This window comes from Takifugu flavidus, chromosome 1, assembly GCF_003711565.1.
Source record: "Takifugu flavidus isolate HTHZ2018 chromosome 1, ASM371156v2, whole genome shotgun sequence".
NCBI lineage: Eukaryota > Metazoa > Chordata > Actinopteri > Tetraodontiformes > Tetraodontidae > Takifugu > Takifugu flavidus.
In genome coordinates, this window is record NC_079520.1 from 3,604,866 (window position 1) to 3,628,428 (window position 23,563).

The 23,563-nt window shown below is 40.8% G+C and overlaps 3 protein-coding genes and 1 non-coding gene across 7 annotated transcripts in view; 2 read left to right on the forward strand and 2 right to left on the reverse strand.

The window, feature by feature from the left end:
- Positions 1-205: 205 nt before the first annotated feature.
- On the reverse strand, positions 206-10,792 carry LOC130513121 (insulin-like growth factor-binding protein 2-B). Its single transcript, XM_057011723.1, has 4 exons — positions 10,387-10,792; positions 6,390-6,538; positions 4,756-4,896; positions 206-1,175 (listed from the first exon to the last, which is right to left on the reverse strand). The coding sequence occupies exons 1-4, from the start codon at positions 10,739-10,741 to the stop codon at positions 990-992; spliced, it is 831 nt and encodes a 276-aa protein (XP_056867703.1). The 5' UTR covers positions 10,742-10,792; the 3' UTR covers positions 206-989.
- Positions 10,793-15,564: 4,772 nt separating this feature from the next.
- Positions 15,565-18,672, forward strand: LOC130513140 (receptor activity-modifying protein 1-like). The gene is made up of 4 exons (XM_057011760.1): positions 15,565-15,742; positions 16,268-16,310; positions 16,426-16,564; positions 17,826-18,672. The coding sequence occupies exons 2-4, from the start codon at positions 16,268-16,270 to the stop codon at positions 18,082-18,084; spliced, it is 441 nt and encodes a 146-aa protein (XP_056867740.1). The 5' UTR covers positions 15,565-15,742; the 3' UTR covers positions 18,085-18,672.
- A 245-nt stretch (positions 18,673-18,917) lies between these two features.
- slc4a3 (solute carrier family 4 member 3) overlaps positions 18,918-23,563 on the reverse strand; it is a 30,665-nt gene continuing 26,019 nt past the window's right edge. For all 4 annotated transcript variants that reach the window (XM_057011623.1, XM_057011632.1, XM_057011640.1 and 1 more), the window contains one exon: positions 18,918-22,870. In XM_057011623.1, the coding sequence (XP_056867603.1) occupies positions 22,793-22,870 (78 nt within the window). In that variant the 3' untranslated portion in view covers positions 18,918-22,792. The remainder of the gene's footprint in view (positions 22,871-23,563) is intronic.
- On the forward strand, positions 22,988-23,060 carry trnar-ccu (transfer RNA arginine (anticodon CCU)). Its single transcript has one exon. It is a non-coding gene; the product is annotated as a tRNA-Arg (tRNA).

A 23,563-nucleotide genomic window follows, 5' to 3' on the forward strand; every position in this document is an offset into this window, starting at 1 on the left:
TCTATCTACGCAACATAGATGGCAAAAGTACTGCCCTCAGTGACTCCGTGCTACTTTTAAATACTTGACTTGTACAGTGAATAAAAGGACAAGAGTTCCTGAGTATGCCGCAGGTGCCCACTAATCAACTTACTGTGTGTAGATTATGATGCATTGTTTGCAGGTTTTTGAAGCTGAATAAAATTAATCAAAACAAACAACAAAATTGAGTCAAAGAAAAATTTATTCCAGCCCTCCATCGGTCACGACGAAGGGCCTGACTCGCGTTAGCGTAGGAGTTTTAGGGTGGGGGCAGCCACATTCAACAGTCCAATCCATCCCTGTGTCAACACTTCATTAGTAACCCTGGAAACAAACACGCACAAATGTACTCACATGCACGCACATGCATGTCTGTGCACACAGAAGTTTCCATTTGACAAATAGAACAACTACAAGCAAACAACAACCGTTCTTTAGAGGCAGCTAAAAACTGATGGGTGTGGATTAACAAAAGAATGGTGACATCTGTTATTTCATTTAGTTCTAACGACATTCTAATGTCAAGCCGGACATGGATATTCATAAAAACTTCACATTTTTCTTCAACAGTCACAGGAAGGATGGAGAACTAGAGTTCACGCAACCCTCAGCTGAGGTATTTTACTTAAATCAAAAAACACCAAAAATTAAAATAATCTGAAAATAAAAATAACACTTGAGTAATATCATAACTCAGTTTTCACAACATCAATGGGGTTTTAGGGGGTTCACTTTTTCAGACTTTTTTCCTTGACAACAGGAGAAATAGGAAGAGGAGGTAAGAGGTGGGGGAAACAAAAATATAAAAATAGAGTTTTTAATCACAGTTGGACAATTGTATACATATATTTGACTACCAACCTTTTGCACCACCAGTTGCTAAAGGCAGTATCGCTCATTTACAATAATGTGGAAGTTTTTAAAGAATGATCCCTAACCCTAACCCTAACCATGATCACCTCATGACATCACAATGTACCGCTGGGATCTACAGGTGAGTAAAACATTGCAGGTGTCGGCATTGCTAAGGGTTCCTCGTGGAACTGGTGGCAGTCGGGGTCTCCTCTGACTTTAGGCGTCTCTGGAATCTGAATCCCAGTATAAGGATTGACGCACCAGCATTCGCCCCGCTGGCCCTCGGTAGACATGTTGCACTGGAGAGGGGGAAAAAAAACACAAACTAGACAAGTTGGAAAACACTGGAAAAAAGAAGGAGGGGTAAAGATGCACAGTGGGAAGTTTGGGGGTGCGTTAATGAAGCATGGCATAAAGCTTGAGGTGGGTGTGTGTATTTTTGTGCATGTGTTTTTCTGGTGGCAGGGGGCTATTGGACAAAACTGAGGGCCATGGCCTGGGTGGGACTGCCCTCGCCCAATGACAAACCATCCTTAGGTCATGCCCCCTACTCATAATCCATCCACAGCCACACTCATAGGGATGCCAGTAGAGCCCCCACACAAACACACACCCATATACAGCCCCCCCGCAGAGCCCCCTCTCAGCTATCTTCAGAAATGAGGTCATAATTGAAGTGGACACAGTTTACGGCGCACACACGGGACAGCCGTCAGAAAGAATGAGGAGCCGGGGAAAGAAAAGACTTTCCATTTTCTTCCTTCGATGAGAAAGAACAAAAAAAGTGACAGTTACAGTAATTACCCCGCGACATGGAGGGACAACTCCAAAAGGGAGCCAAGTTTGAAGGAGGTACAGTGTTCCTCCCTGGGAACCAAGGACTCCAGCCTCAAACAATGCTGTTGTTTGTGACCGGTGATGAAAATTGGCTGAGTTGTTGAGAGCTGTGCTTTGGCTATTCAAATCTTCTTTTCTGCTCTACTATCCTTGTAGGAAAACACTGGATAGGTGACCTTGTTTGTCCGCCTACGTCTGATTTCTATGGATGAGCAGAATTCAAATTCAAGCCCCTGATCGGAAGCACATTTCGTTCCTCAAACTGAACAAAAGTCTTCCCATGAAGTATGCCAAACGGTTTTATTACCTTGTAACCTTAAGCTCAGAAGTGTTGCCTCATTCAGGATGACATCTGTGTGTGTGAGTGTGTGTGTCTCTGAGCGTGTGTGTGTGTGGGAGAGAGAGAGAGAGAGAGAAGCTGACTATATCCAAATTAGGGTTTTAAACAGAAAAGAATGGGCCTAACAAATTTCCATCTACCGTATTTTCACGACCATAAGGCGCACTGTATTAAAAGGCGCAGTCTCAGTTATGGGTGCTATTTCTGTATTTAAAACATACATAAGGCGCACCGTATTATTAGGCGCATGCTGAAACATACAGTAAAAAATGACAACGGAAGTAAAACAGTGAGTTTCAATACATTTATTGAACAAAATATTCATTCTTCCGCCACAAAACCATCAAAGTTTTCATCTTCTGTATCTAAATTAAACAGCTGCACTATTTCAATGTCCAACATCCCGAATTCCTCTTCTTAATCATCTGAATCGGACTCACTGACCGGTTCCAGTTCAGCATTGATTTTGTGAAAGCTCTTACAATACATGAAGACGGTATCATAGCCCATGCGTCTACAATCCACCCGCATATGGTGGCATAACTTGCCTGCCGCTGCCTCATAGTCTTTGTGAAGGAGTGTTCGCCTTCTGTCATCCAGCGCTCTGTCCGTTTCCGTGGCAGCCGAGAACCACGGTGAACGACGACTTCTTGTGCCCCGTTGTGCGTATCGCCACCGTGCTGGTCCCTTTTTCTCCACTTTGTGGGTCAAAGCGATGTTAAAAGTCAGAGGGATCTCATCCATGTTGGTGATGTGGCTGGGCACGGTTATCTTGTCACGGCAGTAGGTGCGGAAGATGGCCGCCATCTCCTGGTTAGGGTTAGGGAAGATGGCCATCCTCTCCTGGTTACGATTAGGGTTAGGGTTAGGGAAGATGGCCGCCCTCTCCTGGTTACGATTAGGGTTAGGGTTAGGGAAGATGGCCGCCCTCTCCTGGTAATCCGCGGGCAGCCGCTGCGCAACAGTTGTCCTCGCGCGCATGGAGAGATGCCGCCTCCTCATAAAGCGAAAAGACTAAGATTGCTCGATTGCCATTTTCAGCCGCATATTCGATGTCCTGCAGTTTAAAGTAAGCCTCATTCATACGCGTCTCGCTTGAACGGCGCCATTTTAGGGGGTCCTTACGCGTAGGTGTGCCGCTAATCGATTGTCGGAGCGTTTACCGTAGCGCACCCACCAAAGGCGCACAGCAGATTTTGGAACTCAGTCCACACACAAGGCGCACTATATTATAAGGCGCACCGTCGATTTTTCAGAAAATCTCAGTGTTTTAGATGTGCCTTATAGTCGTGAAAATACGGTATTCATTCAACAGAACTCTATCTATCTGTCTGTCTGTCTGTCTGTCTGTCTGTCTATCTATCTATCTATCTTCCATTGACTGCATCCATTCTCAAAGCTACTGTACAATTTCTAACATGAGTAATCATCTAAATGTAGTTGTAAACCATTTATTACCAGCAGATAACATGGTAATTAGGGAACAATAGCAATTATTTTCAAAGTAATTTTTCTTTCATTCAGCAGTATATACAACCAATATTTAAAAGAAGTAATGGCTCAGAATTACCGGAGCTCGGCTGGTATGTTTTATGTTATTGCGGTTGGCCTAACAACCAGACCAAGTTAAATTCATGTCTTCCATGTTTTCACCATGCAAACAACAAAAACAAAAAGAGATTGGTCCTGTCTCTTATTTCTTGAGCCTCCCTACAAACAAGAGTTTTAAAACAATGCCTCTTAAAAACCTAGACTTTCAAGCGATTGAAAATCTGTGGGAGTCATTTTATGTTGTCCACAAACAGACAATGGAGTAAGTACATCTAAATATGTGGAAAAACACGCTGAGATTAACACAGCTGTTAAAAGTCTGTACAGAACTCCTACAAGCAAAAAAAGAACTGGCACTAAATGGCATATGTGATGAAAGACTACTTGCAGTGATGACGATAATTGCCAAAGATGGTAGACTGTTAGTCTTGTGGATTCATTTGTTGTTTTAAACTAAAGCTTAGATTACAGTGCTGTCAAGAAGACAGCATCACCACGAAACCCTCAAAACTACCAGCAAACAACGCTGGACGCCTGGAAGAGGGGGGTCGTGGCCCTGTTTTAAACATTTAACTCAACTCAGCTGTGATTTTTAAAATGAGCAGCTACGAGAAGAAAGAGATAAAACCTTGCTTTTGTAGAAAAACACGATGCTCTGTGGGTTCATTCAAGTCATTTGGGCCATGTGACCATTCTATTTACTAAGATTTGCTTTATATGGACATTTAAAGGTGACATTAATATTAATAGTGCCATTGACCACATGTGTAGTTATTAATGTTGTTATTACTGAACCCTAAGGGTATACGTACAGTATGGGGCCTCTGTTGTAACATAATTAGTACAGCTTTAATGTCAAGCCAGAATCAATAATTAGTGATTATTTGAAATTGCTTGTTTTTTCCACTCATACCTAGAGAAACAATTACATAAATGTTATAATTACATATGTAATTGCAAAGTAGTGTGCAAAAGATCAAAATGGCTCATTTGCCGAGTGTCAGTATTTTAGTGTTCTTCCCACCTACTTTTTAGGATGGTTTCCAAAGGAAAAGATCATTAGTGGAATACATTTTGTATACATTTTGTGTGTGTGTGTGTGTGTGTGTGTGTGTGTGTGTGTGTGTGTGTGTGTGTTCTGCATGGCTGACCTGCTTGAGGCTGTACAACCCATGTTTGTCACAGTTTGGAAATTTGAGCCTGTATAGGTTCTCCAGCGGGCCTCTGTTATCCTCAGATGTCATCCTGGAGATCTCCTCTAAAACCTCGTTCAGCTCCTGCTGACAGGGGGTCTGAACAGAAGAAGTTAACAGGATCATTTAGGGAAGAATCCCATGTCATCTATAAATCTCTTTAGTGTACTTATATCCAAGTCCCTTTGGAGAAAACTTGACCATAACAGAAGGATAAAGTCAGTTGAGATGATGAAAATCTATGGAAATTTAAAGTGGAAAAATTATTCAAAATGTCACAAAAATACACATTTAGAACATTTTCACTTCAGCACTTCATGAAAACTAAATGCTGTCACAGGATTAAATGACAAGATCAGTCATGTCACCATCTACTTTCATTGCTGACCACTATTACAAAGCATCTTAAAATTCAATAAATAAACCAACAAAAGGCATCTGAAAGTACAAATGCGCTAGTTTGGGTGCCCCTCCTGAAGGGCAAGTGGCAACCTGTGAGGTCACCACGGCCATCAGCTCATGAAATGTTTGTGAATGAATGAATTCAGACTTGTGAAGCGCTTTGAGTGGTTAAAGAAAACTGTAAACAGAGCCTGTTGACCGTTTTACTGTTTACCATCTTGACGAGGGAGATGACCACCCACCTCGAGCTGGGGTCAGGTTTGGACCCGTTCGGCATCCTCTTGTGTTTTCAAAGATCCTATTCCTATTCCTATTTAGGATCCAAATTCACAATTTATGATGCAAATCACGTCTCTGTGGAGTCCCAACTTTCTTGGAAATGGGTCCGAGAGATAAAGGAAAATCTTGTATTACATTATCTGACCTGATATGACCACCCACAGTGCAGTGCTGCTATTCTTGCTGTCTGAAGCCCCTCCCCTGCACACATGCCCAGGTCCATTTAGTCCATTCTCTCCTTTGTCCTTTCTAATGGCCCTAACAGTTGTTTTGCACCCATTTGCATATACATTTTGTTGAGTTAATTGAGGGAGAAAATGAGCAAATGCATTTAACTGACAACCACATACACCCTGCTCCACATGTGCTCTTCAGAGTTCATACACATTTACATGAAACATAAAGAATATGCATGTGTCCAACCAGCGATATGTGAAATGTGATTGTTGGAGTAAGGGAGAGGTGGGGGCTTGGAGGGAGCCTAAATTCTCCTTTAAATTACCGCCACTGCAAAAACGAATCCACCGCGAAGAGCTTATTTTTCATTGTTTTGCATGAATTTGAAATTGGATATGATCAATTCCTGGGATGATCAATGCTCAGATAAAATGAATTTTAACAGGTTTGTCCACCAAAGCACGCCTCGACTGTCTGAGTGCCCATAGGAGGGCACTACTGCACCATAGCACACAGCACCACATTGACTTTGGTCCACCCATTTTAACTGGCATATGAGAAGTGATTGACAGGTTTGTAGAGGGTAGAATGTGATGAACCACATACATAAGTGAATAACCAATAAGTTTAAAGTATTTACGTATTGGAAAACCAAACATTACATGTGAGTCTCAGAAGTGCAAAGGTGTAAATTTGAACTGCCGTATTTCATGAAAAGATAGTTTAGGCCTGACCTGAGGGACAGTTTGGGGTCGAGAGTCTTCAAACTGATTTGCCTTCATCTTGGTCTTGAGTTTATTCTGGTGTTGTTTCATGGCGGACTCCTGCCACATCCGAGCATCACTTGGTCGCTTGGCGAGTGGGTTTTCAGTCCCGTGCACCTCTATGGTGGTACAAACATAACAGTAAATAATCTGCAGCACATCAAATATCTGTCCTCACATCGACCTTGAATGAGTACACATAATGTTGCCCTTAAACACGGATCAAGTGTTTAGATTCTTTGATCACAAGCTGAGACATTTTTTCCTTACAAAACGCCTTTTTACAAGTCACCTTAATCCTGAAATTAGAAGACAACCTTGTTTTGGGCCCTCAGGGCATCCTTATTCCAGTAATGGACAGTCAGGTGCTGAACCAACTGTAATTACCACAGCTGGGATCATTTTCTGATTTAAAGTTCATTTGTAGCAGGTTGACTCTGAGCATTTCCTGTCGAACAACCAGCACTCCTCTTTTCTCTGGCATGTGGAAACACAATGCACAGATAAGAAGTGAACAAATGAATTCAGAACAAAGCACGTGTGCCTGGGAGGTCTGTGAGGTCTGCGAGGTTAACTCGGGCAATACACGCAGAATCAAAAGATGTGACTGAATTAAAGACTCACAGCTGGTGAGTCCTGACTTGTGGACTGATGAAGGACTGTTATGCTGAGCAAGGATTTCCTTAGAGGATGCAAGCTGCCTCCTAGATGCCCCAGGGGAATTATGTGCATGTGTTGCGCGTGCATGTGTGTGGTGGGGGGAGTGCATCTGAGTGTGTCTGTAATTAACATACTGAAAATCAGAAGTGGAGCTCTGACAATATAAATCAAGACAGAGGATGAAATGACTCTCAGTGCTTAATTTTTTACACTCCATTCCTTGCAGGAAACAATACAGCACACCTTTAGCCAACAGCTATGCAGCTACGTTGTTGACGCTAGTCTGGGTACCATAGAAACCACCTGTACAGTGTTTGGGACTTCAGTATTACGTGTATTGCCTCTGTGCAATACTTTCACAACTCTCATATCACAGAATGAGTAATGTTTTTCCAGTGTTGCTTAGCATGAATGTATTTGCACTGTTATTTTATACAGTGAGGCTCAGGCCGAAAGTGGCCTCATGCCATTTCAAGGATGGGCAACTTCAAACACTTCACAGCTGTACAACGGCCAAAACTAAATGAAATAATGAAGATAGCTTTGCCAAACCAGCAGGATGCTCTATAACTCTGGCATTTAATTTGTTTTCTCCAGGCTGGACATTACAGTTGGAGTGTGTGTGCTAGTGTGTGAGGGGTAGGGAGTGAGAGAGATCCTCAATAACGAAGATGCTCTGCAGATTAAAAGAGTGACTGTGACCATTATGACCGGATGTCACAAGTGTTGACACATTATATATTTGACTCATTTGTACCTGGGACTGCTCTTGAAACCTTTACTGGTTGCTGGTCTATGAATTTTATGTCATATATCAGATATTATATGTGGTCATTTTTCCTTCCCCACAGAAGTTTGGATTCTGAAAAATATAGATAATGTTGCCTGGTTGTTGTTTTTACAAGAAAAACAAGTAAAACACACTTAGTCAAGACCATATTTCCCTCTTAGGCTAGAGCTAAAACTTTCTTAGGTGTAAAATGGTGGATCGTGTGGCCAAATACATCCAGGTTAATAATCTATACAGATCTGGACTTTGGAAGGTTTGAACATCATTCCAGAATATTTTATTTCGTCTAAAAATACTATTTTAGAACTCTTAATAAACTTCTTTTCACATATCATTCTAAAAGTGGCAGTGGAGCATTTCATGGTTTTGAAAATGTACACAAAATCACATTGAATCTGCCAGGAATGATATCAGTGACCTTGACATTGTCGCAGGTTCGGTCAGTCTAATAACTGCTGTGTTTATATTCTGCATCTCTATTACAGAAGGAAGGGCCTGCTATTTACCCCTAAGGAAGAGCTTTTATTGCAGGCCTCAGCATGCAGCCCCCACCCTTTTCCTCTGTCCTTTTCCTGCAGATGAATGTGCACAGACGCTCTCAAATTAAATTCTGAAGAAATTAAAGATCTAAGCAGGCAGGTGAAGAGCAAGAGCGTGTCTCGGCAGAGGTTCATCTGCAGACCAACCCGTGGTGTCTCAACCTTCTCAAGAAATAACAAGAGGGACACAAACAACTGAAAACTGAACAGAAAAATGAGGGGAAAGTTCATCAGGTGGGTTTTGGGGTAGGTTTGTGCTTGAGACATGTAAAAATATCAATCTTTGTTAATGAATGAAAACAACATATGAAACAAGGTTTTTTCTCAGTTGTTAAAAATTTTAAAACATTTCTGAATGTTTCTCCAAAAAAGTTCTTACTGAAGAATTTCAATGTTTGTTTTACATATTATTGGCATTCAAAGCCGTAAAAACTCTTTCTTTCTTTTTTTGCAACTAAAAGTGGAGACATTCTCTTGTGTTTCTACTTTGACTGCAGCATTTTAGCTGTTGCAGGATAACCGCGTTCACATTAGACAAAGCTGGAAAGCTTTTATCTGAACTCTGGACTGTTTGCTCAGGCTTCTGTGCTGTTTACATCAGCATAGTTAAACTGATTCCCGGTACAAATGATTCCATCTGAACATGGGATCACTCCAAATGAGCATAACCGAATCCCCAGGACTGCAAGTTAGCATTTCTTAAGTCAACAGTGGTCTGCCTATTTAGGGTTGAGGGTGTAATCTCAGACATCTGCAGGGAACATCGTCTATTAATGTGATTACTCTTGTTAGAAGGATTATTGGGCTGTGTTGCTGACTCTTGAATTAAAGCCAAATAAGATCCCCTCCCAGGTGAAGAACTTGGAGATGAGGGTTCATCAGAAGGATACACTTGTTTACATTCACAAATGAGGGCCTGCCACTGCTTGCTCAACAGTCACATGTAATTCAAATGAATTTCAATGAATTGTAATGAAATTGCTGCAATATAAAAGCATAAAAGATTACTCTGTGCCTGCAGGAGATGTGGCATATTTAATTTGGGTAATTATCATGACTACAATGATGTAACTGTGGTTATCTTCTGACATAAAAAGGCCCGTCACAAAACCATTGTTTTGACTCGTTTTCTCAGTGAAACCTCTTTCCTCCGAGCTAGTCGTTCCATGTCAAGGCTAGGTAAGAGGTGTCTTAACTTAAATGTTTGCATAAAATGATACTGCAATACATACTGACAGTTCATCAGTAATACACACCACCAAACATGTCAATGCAGGCCAAAAAACATACCCGCAAAATATGGATGCAATGGTACCAACAATTTATTATGAAGATCAACATATATGTGGAGAAGACACACGCTACTTACAAAACCTCAGGATGATCATTTATATAACCACAACAAAGATGGTGCTCTTGTACAAGTCAGTACTGCTCAATATGCATAATTTGCATGTTAGCAGACATTTTTTGGAAAGGGATCTGTCCTTTTTGGCACTTTTATAGTGAGCTATGATGCAAAATGGTGCTACACATGGAGGGTGGAGCTATACATACCTGGCAGAAGGAAATTCCAAACTGAAAATCAGAAGTTGTGGTTTTAAATGTTTGATCTTCTTTGTGGTCAAATAAGGCACCATGACATGTCATCAGAACAGTGCAGCCAGTGTAACCTCACTCATCTCTAATCAAAATCAAAGATATACGAAGCTTAACTCACACTTCAGTTCCATAAAAAACACTCTTACATGTATAGACTCCAGAAAATAGAAGTGAGGGAGCTTTGCTGATAACAAAGCTGGTACTTCACCAGTCAGTTGTTGAACTTTGGGTCTGGCTGGTCTGTTAGCATCCACCTGTCGCAACAGCTGCTTGCTATTGCTAAGTGTAGATGAGTCAGCTGTTAGAATGAAAACTAATGATGTGTTTTACCTCATTGTTGTGTCATTGTTTAAGAATCAAAACAGTTGTGCCTTACCATTTGTGGAGAGATCATCAAGGCTTGTGATATCCACATCCACTTTTTGTCCGCAGTGCCCAAAACCATCGAGGAGTTCTTGTAAAGGTAACTCAGCCTCTGCCCTCGGGTAGCATCTCAGCCCGCTGGAGCACCTCGGCGTGTAGACTCCGCAGAGTTCCCCTTCCCGCTTTGCACATACTGGACAGCAGCCGCAACCCAGCTCCCTCACAATTTCACACGATGGTGTGACTTTGGGACAGGCAGCAACACGTTCTGCAGTGCAACTGGGACACCGGAAAGCCAAGTCTCCGAGCGTGATTAGAGGCAGAGCAAAGTATGCAAAGAGCTGCACATAGATGCAATATGTGGCCATAGTCACATGTGTTCTATATTTTAGTGGTGACTGAAAAATGAAGTGACCCTTGGAAGACGGGTATGAACTGCAGGTTCATGAGAGTCAGCTGTGTTTGGGCAAACACTGATGCCACTCGCAGGGTCCTACATGCCCTCATATTACACCTGCCTGCATATCAGAAACAGCCTACAAAAGCTCAGTAAATCTATTTAAAAAAAACCTGCAAAACAGGCCTTTTTGTGTGGAGTTGGTGCACTCTCCCTATGCCTGTGTGGGGTTCCCCAAGGGGCTCCGGTTGCCCCCATCATCAAAAAGCATACAAGTTCAGGCCGTTGCAGGCTGCTGCTCGTGCGGATGACCGGCCTGGGCCCACACAGGGATAAACAAGATTTTTTTTAAAAATACGTCATGTATCTCATAGCTTTTACGTCTTAACGTGTTTGTTGATCAAGTGTTTCTTTTATTTCATCAAAAATTTTCTGTTTTATTTTTAAATGGAATCCTTCCCCTCATTTCAGACACCTTTGACTTCTGCCCTGGTGTGTTTCCTGCCCACAGGGTTGTCTGCCTCAATCCCTGAGTGTTTTCAGATGCACTCTAGTCTTTAAATAGTCCACGTCCACCTTGTTCTGTCTCAGGTTGTCTTGTCATGTGCCAGCTTCGCATCACATTCTCTGATAGGAGTTGATGTTGGAAGTGATATAGCTTTAGTTCTTTACAGATCAATGTTTTTTTGTATTTTAATTCCTGAATCATTGAATTAAAAGAAACCTGAAGTCATCCTGGCAGTGTCTCAAGATCCTGCATTCGGTGTTTGACCTTCCAGACCCGTCTTGTCAGTAGCAACGAGAGGATCTTTTTTGTCTTTTGTTCTCTTTTCAGTAAACTGGAGAAACTTTTATGAAGCCATTTTTCATGGGACTTAAGAAGCAGCTTAAAACATTTTAAAGCATGGAGCTCATGATAGAAATGGGACACCTTGTCTATTCACAATCAACCGACCACTTTTCTATCACCAGTGAGGCTCTAGAGCAGGCATAGACTGTAGAACAGAGGTGGTCTGTAAAACCTTGTAAAAATATGAATATTTATCTGTCATCTGCTGTTTCTGTCCCCACAGTTTTTAATGGCAAGTTCTTCCAAATTCCATGTCTGTAAATCTACCAAAATTATCTATATTCTTTCAAAATTCAAATGTTTGTCCTATGCACAATTCAAGCAAGAAAATTATACACTGAAATAGCCCATTAATTGGGTGGGAGAAATCTGCATTTTCAATAGTCTTAGTGGACTCCTGGGAAATGCATTTCCACATAAACCACTGAGAAGCATTTATTCAGTGGAAGACTGATCAATTCTTGGTGTGGGGCAGGTGGATGCAGCAGCCTCATCCGTCTCGGGTTTGCTGTTGCATCTCATCATTCCAGATAGGTCTCCTTTTCACTCCTCTCCTTTAAATTATACCCATGTCTGAAGGAAATGACTAACTGTGGAAAATGTGACCAGCTTTCTGTGGTATTCCATTTGTCTCGACCTAATGACTCTCTGAAAGATGGATGTCTCAGGGGGCCAGTTAAAATGTCTCTCAGCACTCCAGCATCAGGTTGTTCTGGTTAAGTGTAAAATTAAATGCAACACTATTGTTCAGCTATTTCCCATTCATTTGGAGTTGCCAAGCAATCGGGCAACACATAATGCATTTGTGAGTGGAAAACACTGAGAGGCGCTCATAAAAAAAAGAAAAAACAGAAATTGAAGTGTTGCATTGTAACCATCAAGGGTAGACAGCAGAAAGACTCGCGTGCTGTTTGGACAGAGTGTCTCCTTTAGAGTCAAGGAAAAACTGTTTTGTTTTCAAAGGCAAAGGCTTGAATACTTGTGTGCATTGTGGAGCTGCATTATGATAAATGGATTACAGAAAAGGTACACATAGGAGATAGAAGAGATAAAAGAATGATCTGAGTCTGATGGTGACTGATATGATTGGAGTCATGCTCGCCTAAACATTTATAAGAGAAAACAGTTATGTCATGCAGTCAGCTTTTCACCAAAGCACAGACTAAACTATAGACTAAACTAAGGCTGTTTGTTATTTCCTGTTTTATTTTGTAGTCCCCACCCCCTTTATGCGTAGTGTCTTCATATTTCTGATGATTCCTTCACTGCAGTTGCTGCTTTTATCCTGCTGCATTCTTCCTTCTTTCAGTTCTTTGTATTAAGATTAATAACAGATAAGGGGGGATGGGATGGAATTTTGCTACACGTCCACTGATTGTTTCTTTAAACATCTCTTGATGTTCAACATGGACATTCCTGCACACCTTGACTCACACATATTTGTACCTCTGCGTATCCTGGCGGTCTGTCAGTCTCGCGTTCTTTTAGTCAGCATCTGAATCTAAAAACCATAAATCTGCCTTGTTTTGTTCTCTGACTTAATTTTGTAGATTTACCAAACATAGGCAGGGCCCTTCATGCCTGGACGCTACAGAAGATGATGAATCAGTTTGATCCTGGATCCTGGATCCTGTGAAAAGGATCATTCCCAACTGCGATTAACAATGATGCAATTGCGGGTTCTTATTTTTGGAGGTTTTGGTGAACGCTAAGCTCAGCGTACACGGCTGTACGCAAAAAGACTGACGGGGGACTCGTCAAGGCAAATCTCCAAAAACAAAAATTCATCCATCTCTCTGCAACATCTCTCTTTTGGGCCGTGCACTCATCGTGATACCTGCAGCCAGGAATAACACATTTTTCATGACCAGTCCTCCGTGACATTTCTGCACTCACGCACGTGTCTCAGTCACTCACCTGGAAACTGTGGAAAGACGTGAGCAGTGCAACGTCTTAACTCAACAACTATTGATTATCCGCTCCCCCAGCTGAAACTGGATCCATTCCTCTTTATGAAACTCATTTCACTTTATTCATTTTGTGCACGTTGATTAAAGAAGCTCACATAAGATTGATTCTCTCTGTGCAGGTGAGAAATGAAAAGATTTCCTGGCTTCCATTTATATTACTTTAAATTTGTGTTTTCGGTTTTTAAGGCACCTGCATAGATGTGAAACAACAGATTTTATTCTACTCTCATTTTGGGGGTTTATAACATCGGAGGAAACTTCACATTTTTAAAAGGCAATCTTCACTGGATTTTAGTAGTTTGTAGGTGAAATTGTTTGTTTTTTCCACTGTATCTTTCAAACTGATTCCCTCTGGAGCTGACCTCACTGCTGCTGGACTGGAAGTGTATCCTGCAGCACAGGTCTCTGCAGTCATCACAAGACTATCGTGTTCCACTGGAGAAACGTACTCATGAGCACGGCCTTATGCTGGGGTATTTCTCTGGGCACCTTTGCTCTGCTTTCTACAGCTCAGCACTTTGATTTGACTCTTTGATGAATGCAATGGAAAAAATGCATTGGTTTTGTGCAATGGACCTGTTTTCATTGCATTTGAATTAAAGCGCACATTTTGTTTCTCTTTTTCGATTTTGGAGAGCCTGCATTACTTCTGTGTCAGCCTTTTGAAGTGAAGTAATGTCATTTTAACCGCTGTAATAAATACATCTGTGCAGCAAAAGTGGAGTTTTTACTGTCTTTAGATATGCCACTTGTGCAGTGGAACAAGTGTCTTTCATCCCAATGCAGCTGCATATAATCTGTGGGTGGGAAGGATATTGCAATTGCAAAAATGTCAGCATGATGGAACTTTTGTCCACAGCGTTTGGACAAGACGGGCGCAAACTCAAATACAAAAAAAAAACAAAAATTCAATTAATAGAACAATAGATAATAGAACAATTAATAAACTGTAATGTCAGACTGTAGAGTAAAATATCTGTTTTCTATGGGCACTTACTGTTGATTTGAGGTTCACTCAGAAACAACGTGATTTTAAAGCCTACATTTGTTTAGTGTTATAATTCAACTCACTTATCCAGGCATTAGGTTTATTCTTCAAAAATCTATTAATGTAAACATTTGAATGGCGTCTTGTTTGCAGATTATTCACTCCGGAAACCTCGTGCAAATGGCAAAGTCATGCAAAGTGACGGTAGATGGACCTGACAGACGTTACTTCATACCCCGGCTCGCAGAGTTGCGTGTTCCACATTGAGCCATGCTGACATCACACTGTGGCTGCAGTGTGGCGTGAGTCCCCGGGGCCCACCACAGTAAATATCGTTCTCATCTACGGAGTGAGAAACTTCCTGTTGGGGGGGGGGTGTGTCCACCAGGCGTGACCACGCTTCACTGCATGGCTGTTAGTCCATATGATGTGTAAATCATTTGTGTACAGGATGATCCATGATGATCCCAACTTCAGATATTTCACCACCAGCTTTGGATGTTCCACCTCCACCTTAGCCCTCCTACACTTGTCGTTTGTTAAAGTTTAAGTTATAATTTCTGCACATTTATTTTTTAACGTGTCTAATCAGGCATGTGCTTTTTTATGAAAAGCTGCCAATTTAGGGCAGAAGGAAAATAGTCCAATTCAAAGAGAAAGTTGCACTGGTCATTAGTCTAATATCCTTCTGAACAGTCATTGTATATTGGTCCCTGTTGACAACAGTAACGAGTTGTCAGGATGAGCACATAACCTTTGGACTTTATGCTTATTAATGACATTTGTCCATTTCTTGCAGAGTAAAATCGAATCTTCAGCATTTATATTTAAAACCAAACAAAATCAGATACATTTGTCAGAGCTTGCTGGTATTAAGGCCTCTTCAGAGGTCCTTGGGGGGGACTGTGTGTGCAACATGACTTTGGGTAGCATGGGAACAGCCGAGGGGAGTCTGGGAAAGGAAACAGGCTGCAACATCGCTGTTGCGCAATCCGATTAGCTCCGAGTTGCATAGATAAGAAAGTGGACCAGATCACTCTGAGGCTTCATGGAACAGCTGGTTCTGTTGGCTGGCTGGTAAACCAAGCGTCCGTTCCTAATTGAGGCTTTTCTCCAGATTCTGCCAGAAAAGACATCCTTCAAACAGCAACACACAGAGCTGGGGTAGGTGGCTTTATTGTTTTCTGCATTTTAAGCCCAGTTTGATTATCTGTCACGCTGCACATTTATCAGGTATTGGTAATTATGAATAATCTTTTGTTTGACTTCAAACTGAGCGGTCATATAGAGGAATAAGTGTATTTGTCTTGAATAAAGAGAAATGCTTCATATGAGCAGACTGTAACGAGGGGAAAAAAAGCATTTCTCTGTGAACATCTGTTTTCAGTGTGTGTGTGTGTGCGGTTCCCACGAGATATATTCATTAATTTTTGGGAATGTCCAGGAAGCAGATGGCCATCATGTCTGCTTCACCGAGACCTTATTGTTATTGTTTTTTTTCCCTCCCTCAAAATCATGGCTGCACTAGAATTAAGCATGTTTAAAATCCTAATTCTGTGATTTATGAATGAAAGAGTAATAGAAACAATATCATGCAGATACAGGGAAGATTATTCAAGTCTTTCATGTACAGCTGATTTGCAAATTTGGGAAAGCTCTAGAATATATTTGATGATATCTTTTGGACAGATGCTGTTGACTGCGTTGCTGGGTATTCTGCTGACCTGCTCAGGTAAACTTGTTTTTTTATCTTACGATGTAACTTGGGTGACAAATGAGCTCCAACCTTGACATGAACTGTTGAATTTGCGGGATTGTATGTTATTGCTGTCCACGTCTCTCCGCAGGAACTGCTGTAAAATTAACAATCCCACCATGTGACCAGCACATGTTTGATAGTCAGGTTGAGGACTGTCTCTTCGGCTTCAACACCAGCTTGGAGACGAGTGACCGTCAGGAAGGCTGCCCCTGGCCTGCTGTCAAACAGTAAACTTCGTTATTTTCATTTCATCCTTTTGCTTTTTTCCATTTGATCTTTTAGTTAAAATGATTTCTTTGAATTGTCATCTTTAATTTTAGATTATGTCAACTGTAGCCACTATTTTAAAACGATCCCAGAAGTCTTAAATGACATTTGCATATGTCTCGTCGTGCCTGCCTCTGTGCTGAGTGCTAACTGGCTGCTGCTGGAACATTGGCGCGCTTGTGTTGCTGTAAGTTATCCCTGAACACATGTCATGGGGCCAGAACCCGAGAAAGCTGGATAAAGTTGTGGGTTGCGCACTTTTTATAGCGTTTTCAGGAAAGATCTACGACCTTTAGCTGTGGGAATGTCAGATACTTTCCTGTTTACCGCCTGACTTTGGTGCTAGCCAGAATTTTGGCTAACCGTCAAACCCTTTGATGAAACGCGCTGAATTCTGTATAATACCCCCATATTTGCAGACAGCAGTTGTTTGTGTAACCTCTTCCAAACTGCATTAACTGCTGGAGCTCTTTGGCCTCAATAACCCATATTTTACTGTAAATATGCCTCGGGGTGAGATATTAATGAAGAGTCTGCTGATCTTTTGATCAGGCTTCCATATTACCCTCAGTGAGCACCAGAATATGTCCACATGATCCTCGCCGCCTGTGTGAGGCGCCTATTGAGAGATCAAACGTTATGGTGAAATATATCAGCGAAGACTGATTTCTCCACCAATAAAAAGCCAGCGGCTGGATGTGTTTGGCTCGCTCGGCGGTGTCGCAAAATGCTGACTTTCACGCTCCGAGTCACAGCTTTGAGAGCTGTGCTAATTTTCCAAACCCCACTTTTATTTAAAAAGTGAGATCACCAGAGATCTATCACAGTCTCTCATGTTTGTAATGGCACGGAGGAAGGGAAACTCTTGTTCACCAGAAAGGAAAAACTCATCCTCCCCCGTGAAGCAGGGTTATCAATCAAAAGCGTTCCCTTTTGGACTCCTCGCCGCCCAGGCTCTGACTGATAGAGCAGCTGCAGAAACAGCAAATATGTGGGGCAATATTACAGACTTCACATTTTAGGCCATTTTAATCAATAAACAGATATCCAAATATTATGATTTTGTCCTTTTTAGTTGAGCTGAATATGAGTAGGTAAGATCTTCATTGCCTGAGAAATATAGAGAATCATACGCCCGCTCGCTCCAAGTGTGATGAAATGAAAGACAATCCCGTAAATATGAACCACTCATGATGTCCTCTGTCTGATATTCTTCTGCAGCAAGTACCACAAACTGAAGCTCTGTGTGGACAACCTGGCCATTGAGTCTTGGTGTAAGGGCCACGGATTTCTGGTGGACGATTTCTTCCTGAAAGTGCACAACATGTACTTTTCAGGCTGTGGGCGCATCAGAGACCCCCCACTCAGCATTCTCGTTTTGCTGATAGGACCCATGACCTTCTTGACACTCCTGCTGCCTCATCTGTGTGTGTTTCTCACCACCAAAGACACAGAAATGCCTGGATCTCTGGGACTCTGACGCTCTGCGACAGGAGTAGCTGGCGGTTCGGAGGATTGTAGGAAGCTATTCTTCATGAAGTCATACAAGCGGTGTCAATAAAGTCTGATAAAGTTGGCATGACATCATGTTTAGTCATAACAGTTAAAAGAAAAGGGCCTTTTGAAATAAAGAACAATTTATATTCCTAACTTCTCCTAATTTCAATTATTACGCATTGAAAAAGGGGCCTGAATGATCCCAGTTATACATTTTAAGGGATTCCCAATTCTCTTACTTGAAAGTGTTACATAATGTTTAGTTTTGGCAGTGGTTTACTGGAGGTGTTGCTATGAGTCTCATTTTTCCAGCGTGAGTAGAAACTCCCTTGGTATGGATTTCCAAAAGACGAAAGATCTCTGTAACCTGGAAAATTCCCTCTGAGATTCACAGCCTCTTATGCAATTTAGCCCTGGCCAAGACAGCAGCAAACCCTATGATAATAATTTAATAAAGCTGAAATACAGCTTAGTTTGCTGTTTAATGCTTTAAATATTCTGCTTCTATACATTTCTGTACTTTTTATGTAACAACAGTGCACGTTTACAATAAATACAATGGAAAAGTGTACTTTTTCCCTGAATATAGTCTCTTTTCTGTCAGTGAGCTGTATTTTTCTACATAAATGTTGCACTGGCTCACTAAATAAGGTGCAGTTAGGGTATATAAAGATACTAACTGAGCATTTTCATTAAAATACCCAAATTATAGCAAAAGTTACTGTAATGTTTCTATTTTAATGGCAAATCATATGCATTGTATAGCAGTTATAATTTAAGTTAAACATTTCATAATAAGTGACAGAAATGATGATCTTTACAGCTGAAACACATGATAAATATTTATTTCAGACAAAAAAATAAATTTACAGTTGTACAATAGCAACAGCGGGACGGCGGCTGCTGAAGTGACAGCCTGGCTTTTCAACGCAAACACACTGAACTTTGGACGTTACGCATCCGATGGTTGAACAAAGACTGGCTGTGTGTCGCTCAAACTCCATTCAGAAATGCGGTCAAGCCCACTTTGTGTTGGGTGGCACTCGTGGCCTGCAAGTTGTGTGTCGAGCGGCGAGCTCAGGAGGGCCACATAAATGGAACATTACCGGAGACATTAGTGCATTTCGGACCAAGACGACCATGTTTCCATCTGACACTGAGCATTTAGCTGCTTTGTGGGCCCCCGAGGATAGAAACAAATGGGTTAATGCAGCTGTAATGGCTCATATTGTGAGGAGTAATTGCAGAAATGCTCCTGAAAGAAAATAAATCTGTGTTAAGCAATCACAAAACAATTGAAAATACAAAATGAGATTAAGAAAACTGAAACACGAAGATCAAAATAATACAATATTGTGGGATTACTTTTTAACATTAAAAGGAAAATTATCATATTTGATAAGCTGTAATAACTTATCTACTTCCATAGGTATCTAGTTAAATAGCGCTTTTAGCTAAACGTTATGCTAGAGACCAAAGATTCCCAGAAATCGGTGATTGAACAGAAATTATTTTCAAAAAAAGGTTAAAAAATTGTAATAACAGCGTCAAGGCTCAGCATTTGGGTGGGTGGTCTCTACTACCTTGGTGGTACAATGTGACGAATTGACGCAGATTTTTAGTGGGGGAAAAAAGAAAAGCTTTTCATCTTGTGCGTTTCAACATCAGGACAGAGGGGCAGCAGCTCACCTTTTATTATCTGAAATAACAAGCACAGTTAAACTTTTTAGTCTTGTGTAAATAGTAAACGTGAGATTTGCCAAGTAAAGGCTTGCCAGCTCTTCCTCTGAGGCTGCGGCCTCACATACTCAGACGTAGCAGTTCCTGTCATAACAGCAGCACGTGGACGTGTTCAACAGCCTTTGTTTTGTTTCTCAGAATGTAAAAAGGCCATTGATTCTGTTAGCCCTCTGCTAAGTGCTAACCAGTGCAGATAAAAATGTGTTTGCCTGAATATTAATCATTGTATAAAATTTAAACACGCGTAGAATTAAACTAATCTGAACTTTGATAATGGTGATTTGACTATTTTGTCTTTTCCAAAATCATAAACGAAGTAATAATTTGGGTGCATATGTAATGCTAGTGCTAATATTAGCGCATCATTTTCAATGACAGGCTTCTTAATAATTTGGTAATCCAGGTCATTTGATTTAGTTAAGACAGAGGATACTTCGAAACCAACCATAAACTTTTAAATTATATTTATAATAATCACAATTTTTAGAATTTTTAGGCTTCTTCAGTTCTGATAGTTCAGAACTGAAGAAGCCTTCTGGATAGAAGGCGAAACGTCTTCAAGAGAAGAAACCCAGTCCAGTTGACAGAGAAAACTACCTTGGATTATGTTAAGAAGTTAAAGCAAATACTGCACTGTAAAGTGTGTCATGTCCCAAACATTCTTGATGAGATAAGATCTGTTTGCAGCTTTAGAAACATTTACATTCACCAACATTATGAACTCATTGGTCTATAGTGCACCAACGAAACATGACTATGTGTCCTTTAAACATTTAAAATCATTTATTAATTAGATAATTAGGTTAGGGTATGGTTTTCTTTCCGCCAAGTGAGGAGAAAACTTATTTTTAGTTATGATTTCAGCACGTTCGTCTTCTCTTGACCTCCTTTTCTCTTGAGTAGAACACAACAGCCTAAACTGTAAGCCTTAGATTTTTACACTGGATTGCCTTGACCGCAATATGTACACAAAAGAGACGACAAAATAAAGGCTGCGAAGCAATATTTACAGATCGAAGGTCAGTTTACCCTGAGACAGAATTCTTGCATGGCTCATCATGTGGCTTGTGTGAAAGAAGGGCAAAAAAATATGGTTATTGTGGTCAGCGTGCATAAGTGATATTGTTCTTGCTGACCAGTCAAAGTACATGATTAATGTACCTTAAACATCGTGATGTGCCTCCATATTATACTGTGTAAATGTAATTATCAGAGGAACAAGCACTTAATCAGCTGTTCACTCAAATTACTGCCATGGAAAATGTTTTAGTTCTGAATTTTCACAGTATGGAAGTCTTTTGTTATTGTTCTGTTTTGTTTCATTAAGGATGTTAATTCTAACCACAATTTAAAATCAACTATTTGGCCTCTAAAGTGTCACAAATAAATTGTAAAAAAGAACAAAACATTATGTTGAAATTGGGCTTTTAAACTCATTTAAAATAAAAATCAGAACATTAGACGATAGTTATTTATTGTCCATTATGAACTGAAAATCTGTTTTAAATAAAAATGCGTACAAATCTAAATTATGATGTTCTCTTCTCACTTTTATTATTTGGGTTGTATAGAAAAATAATATCAACTCTCAATATTCTTCACGGTGTTATCAAAATTATGAATTCCTCTATCGTGGTGACACTGGTGAAAATCTGCATATTTAAAAAATAGCCCTGGCAGAGCCGACAATGAGTCTGTTGATGGGATGCTAATAAAAGAGTGACATCCATCAAAAAAAGGGTAAAAATGAACTTTTAAACCTTCTCTTAAACAATACATTGAGTTTCTGTTTCTACGTGACAATTTCAAAGTTTTATGAAAAGATTTAAGGGTCATTTCGGCAGTTTGAATCCAATAATATGCCCAGCTACAGGAGATGGTACAGTCCAAGATTACACCCCCGACTGTACATCGTTTGCTTCGTTTCTGTGCTCCTCTCCCATGCAAACGTGTTAGTACGTCACAAGTTCAGTGAGAAAAGTGGAAATGTTTGCAGGGATGAAAGAAAACATGACTTCTTTTCTCTTCTGGACACGTTAATCTACACAATGCTATCGTTTATTACAGCATAATAAATGTCAGAGCAGTTTAGGCTAAGAGTCTAAACAACACTGAGAATCTGGTCACAAGTTAAGTTACAGTAGAAAAATAAGGTTGACACTGTCATATACAAGGTCACAAGAATGGAGCCAGTTTAGGAATATCAAACACCGAAGAGTGTAATAACACCTCTGGGGAAGGTGGACAGCCCCTACAGGAGAAGGTTTTGTGCCCCCCCCCCCCCCCCACTCAAAAAAAAGCTTTTGTCTTTTTGTCCAGCTTTCAGTGCTGAGAGTTTGTACAGAAAGAAAGAAGGAAAATAAAGTAGATTTGAACTCATGAAACTAAAGTGGAAGTCAAAAAAATGCAATTTAAGTCATTTTAAAAAATGAGTAGTCGTCATTGCACTTATTCCCAGAACCTGCAGAGTCATTAAAGGGATTAAAAAGGACTTCTTTTTATTTATTTTTTTTTAATGTTTGCATGATCCGAATCAAGTAAGGACATCTTCAGGGAGTTCAACACAACACCACCAGCAGCAGCACAGAGTTCTAATGTGTTTTGTGCTCTTGGGATGAACAAGGTAAAGTGATTATCAGGCTATAAAGTAGCGTGTCAACATTTCACATGGCAGCAGAAGCTCGCTCCGCTGTGCCGTCGCTACTGAGGTTTCCAAAGAGGCTCGCTCGGGCGGGAACAGGAAGTCAAATCCTGTTTTTAAGCCATGAAAAAACCCTTTCAAAATAAACAGTCTGGGACCAGTTGCAAATGGTTTTATACCCTTTATATTACTTTAAACTCGTGCAGCTGCCTCACTAAAGAATTTATCTGTGTTTATTTCTCAACTGAATATGTTACTTTGAAAGGGTGTCATCAGACTTAAAGACTGGATAGCGACTGGATAGTCTAATTTAAACGAGCATGTGGATCTCATTGTACTCATCTCGTCCATCTTCATCAAAGTTTGGCGAGTCCTCGTCACAGTCCAGCTGTGAAGACACAAATTGGACTCATCAGTTTCATAACTAAAATGATTAGTTTTTCCTTTCTTTATGAGAGGATCAAAATAAATTGTGCATCCTGCCTCCTAGAGAGCAGCAAAGCATGCCCCAGTGGCCTAATGGATAAGGCACTGGCCTCCTAAGCCAGGGATTGTGGGTTCGAGTCCCATCTGGGGTGTGAGTCTTTTGTTGAGCCTGGGGAAGAGGTGCTGGAGGCAGAAGAGCCCTTGGGCAAGGAAACAACCAAATACAGTATTCACAGCACCTGTCAATGATTGCTTGTGCATGTTGTTGAGCAGAATAAACTAGCAAAACAGTTGTTTCCTCTCTGTACGATCAACAAATTAGCTTCCTTTTAAAAGTCAGTGCAGCTATTTGGCCTAAACGGAGGGCTACAACTTGAAAAGCACGTGTCACACTGAACTGTAACGGAACGAAATTCTTTGGGAAAAATTAGAGTGTAAAGGTTCACACCTATGTCCAAAAGCTGCTGAATGAGAGGCAGGAAACAAGTGACAAGTGGTCAGCTCATTGCAGGTCCAACATACAGACAGACATACCCAGAGTGACCCTGGGCCCCAGGCGGATTTAAACCTGGGACCTTCTCACTGTAAAGTGCGAACCACTGCACCACCATTTCCCACTGTAACCGAATACATTATCCTGAAAGATATCACATTT

What these genes read in the sequence shown, in the direction of transcription:
- LOC130513121 (XM_057011723.1), bottom strand. Translation starts at nt 10,741, where the DNA reads ATGGCCACATATTGCATCTATGTGCAGCTCTTTGCATACTTTGCTCTG. An exon ending in GACCCCAAACTGTCCCTCAG is followed by an intron (nt 4,897 to 6,389) that starts GTCAGGCCTAAA and finishes TCTTCTGTTCAG; the next exon opens with ACCCCCTGTCAGCAGGAGCT. An exon ending in GGTTGTACAGCCTCAAGCAG is followed by an intron (nt 1,176 to 4,755) that starts GTCAGCCATGCA and finishes CCCCCTCTCCAG; the next exon opens with TGCAACATGTCTACCGAGGG.
- LOC130513140 (XM_057011760.1), top strand. Translation starts at nt 16,268, where the DNA reads ATGCTGTTGACTGCGTTGCTGGGTATTCTGCTGACCTGCTCAG. An exon ending in TATTCTGCTGACCTGCTCAG is followed by an intron (nt 16,311 to 16,425) that starts GTAAACTTGTTT and finishes GTCTCTCCGCAG; the next exon opens with GAACTGCTGTAAAATTAACA. An exon ending in CCCTGGCCTGCTGTCAAACA is followed by an intron (nt 16,565 to 17,825) that starts GTAAACTTCGTT and finishes ATTCTTCTGCAG; the next exon opens with CAAGTACCACAAACTGAAGC.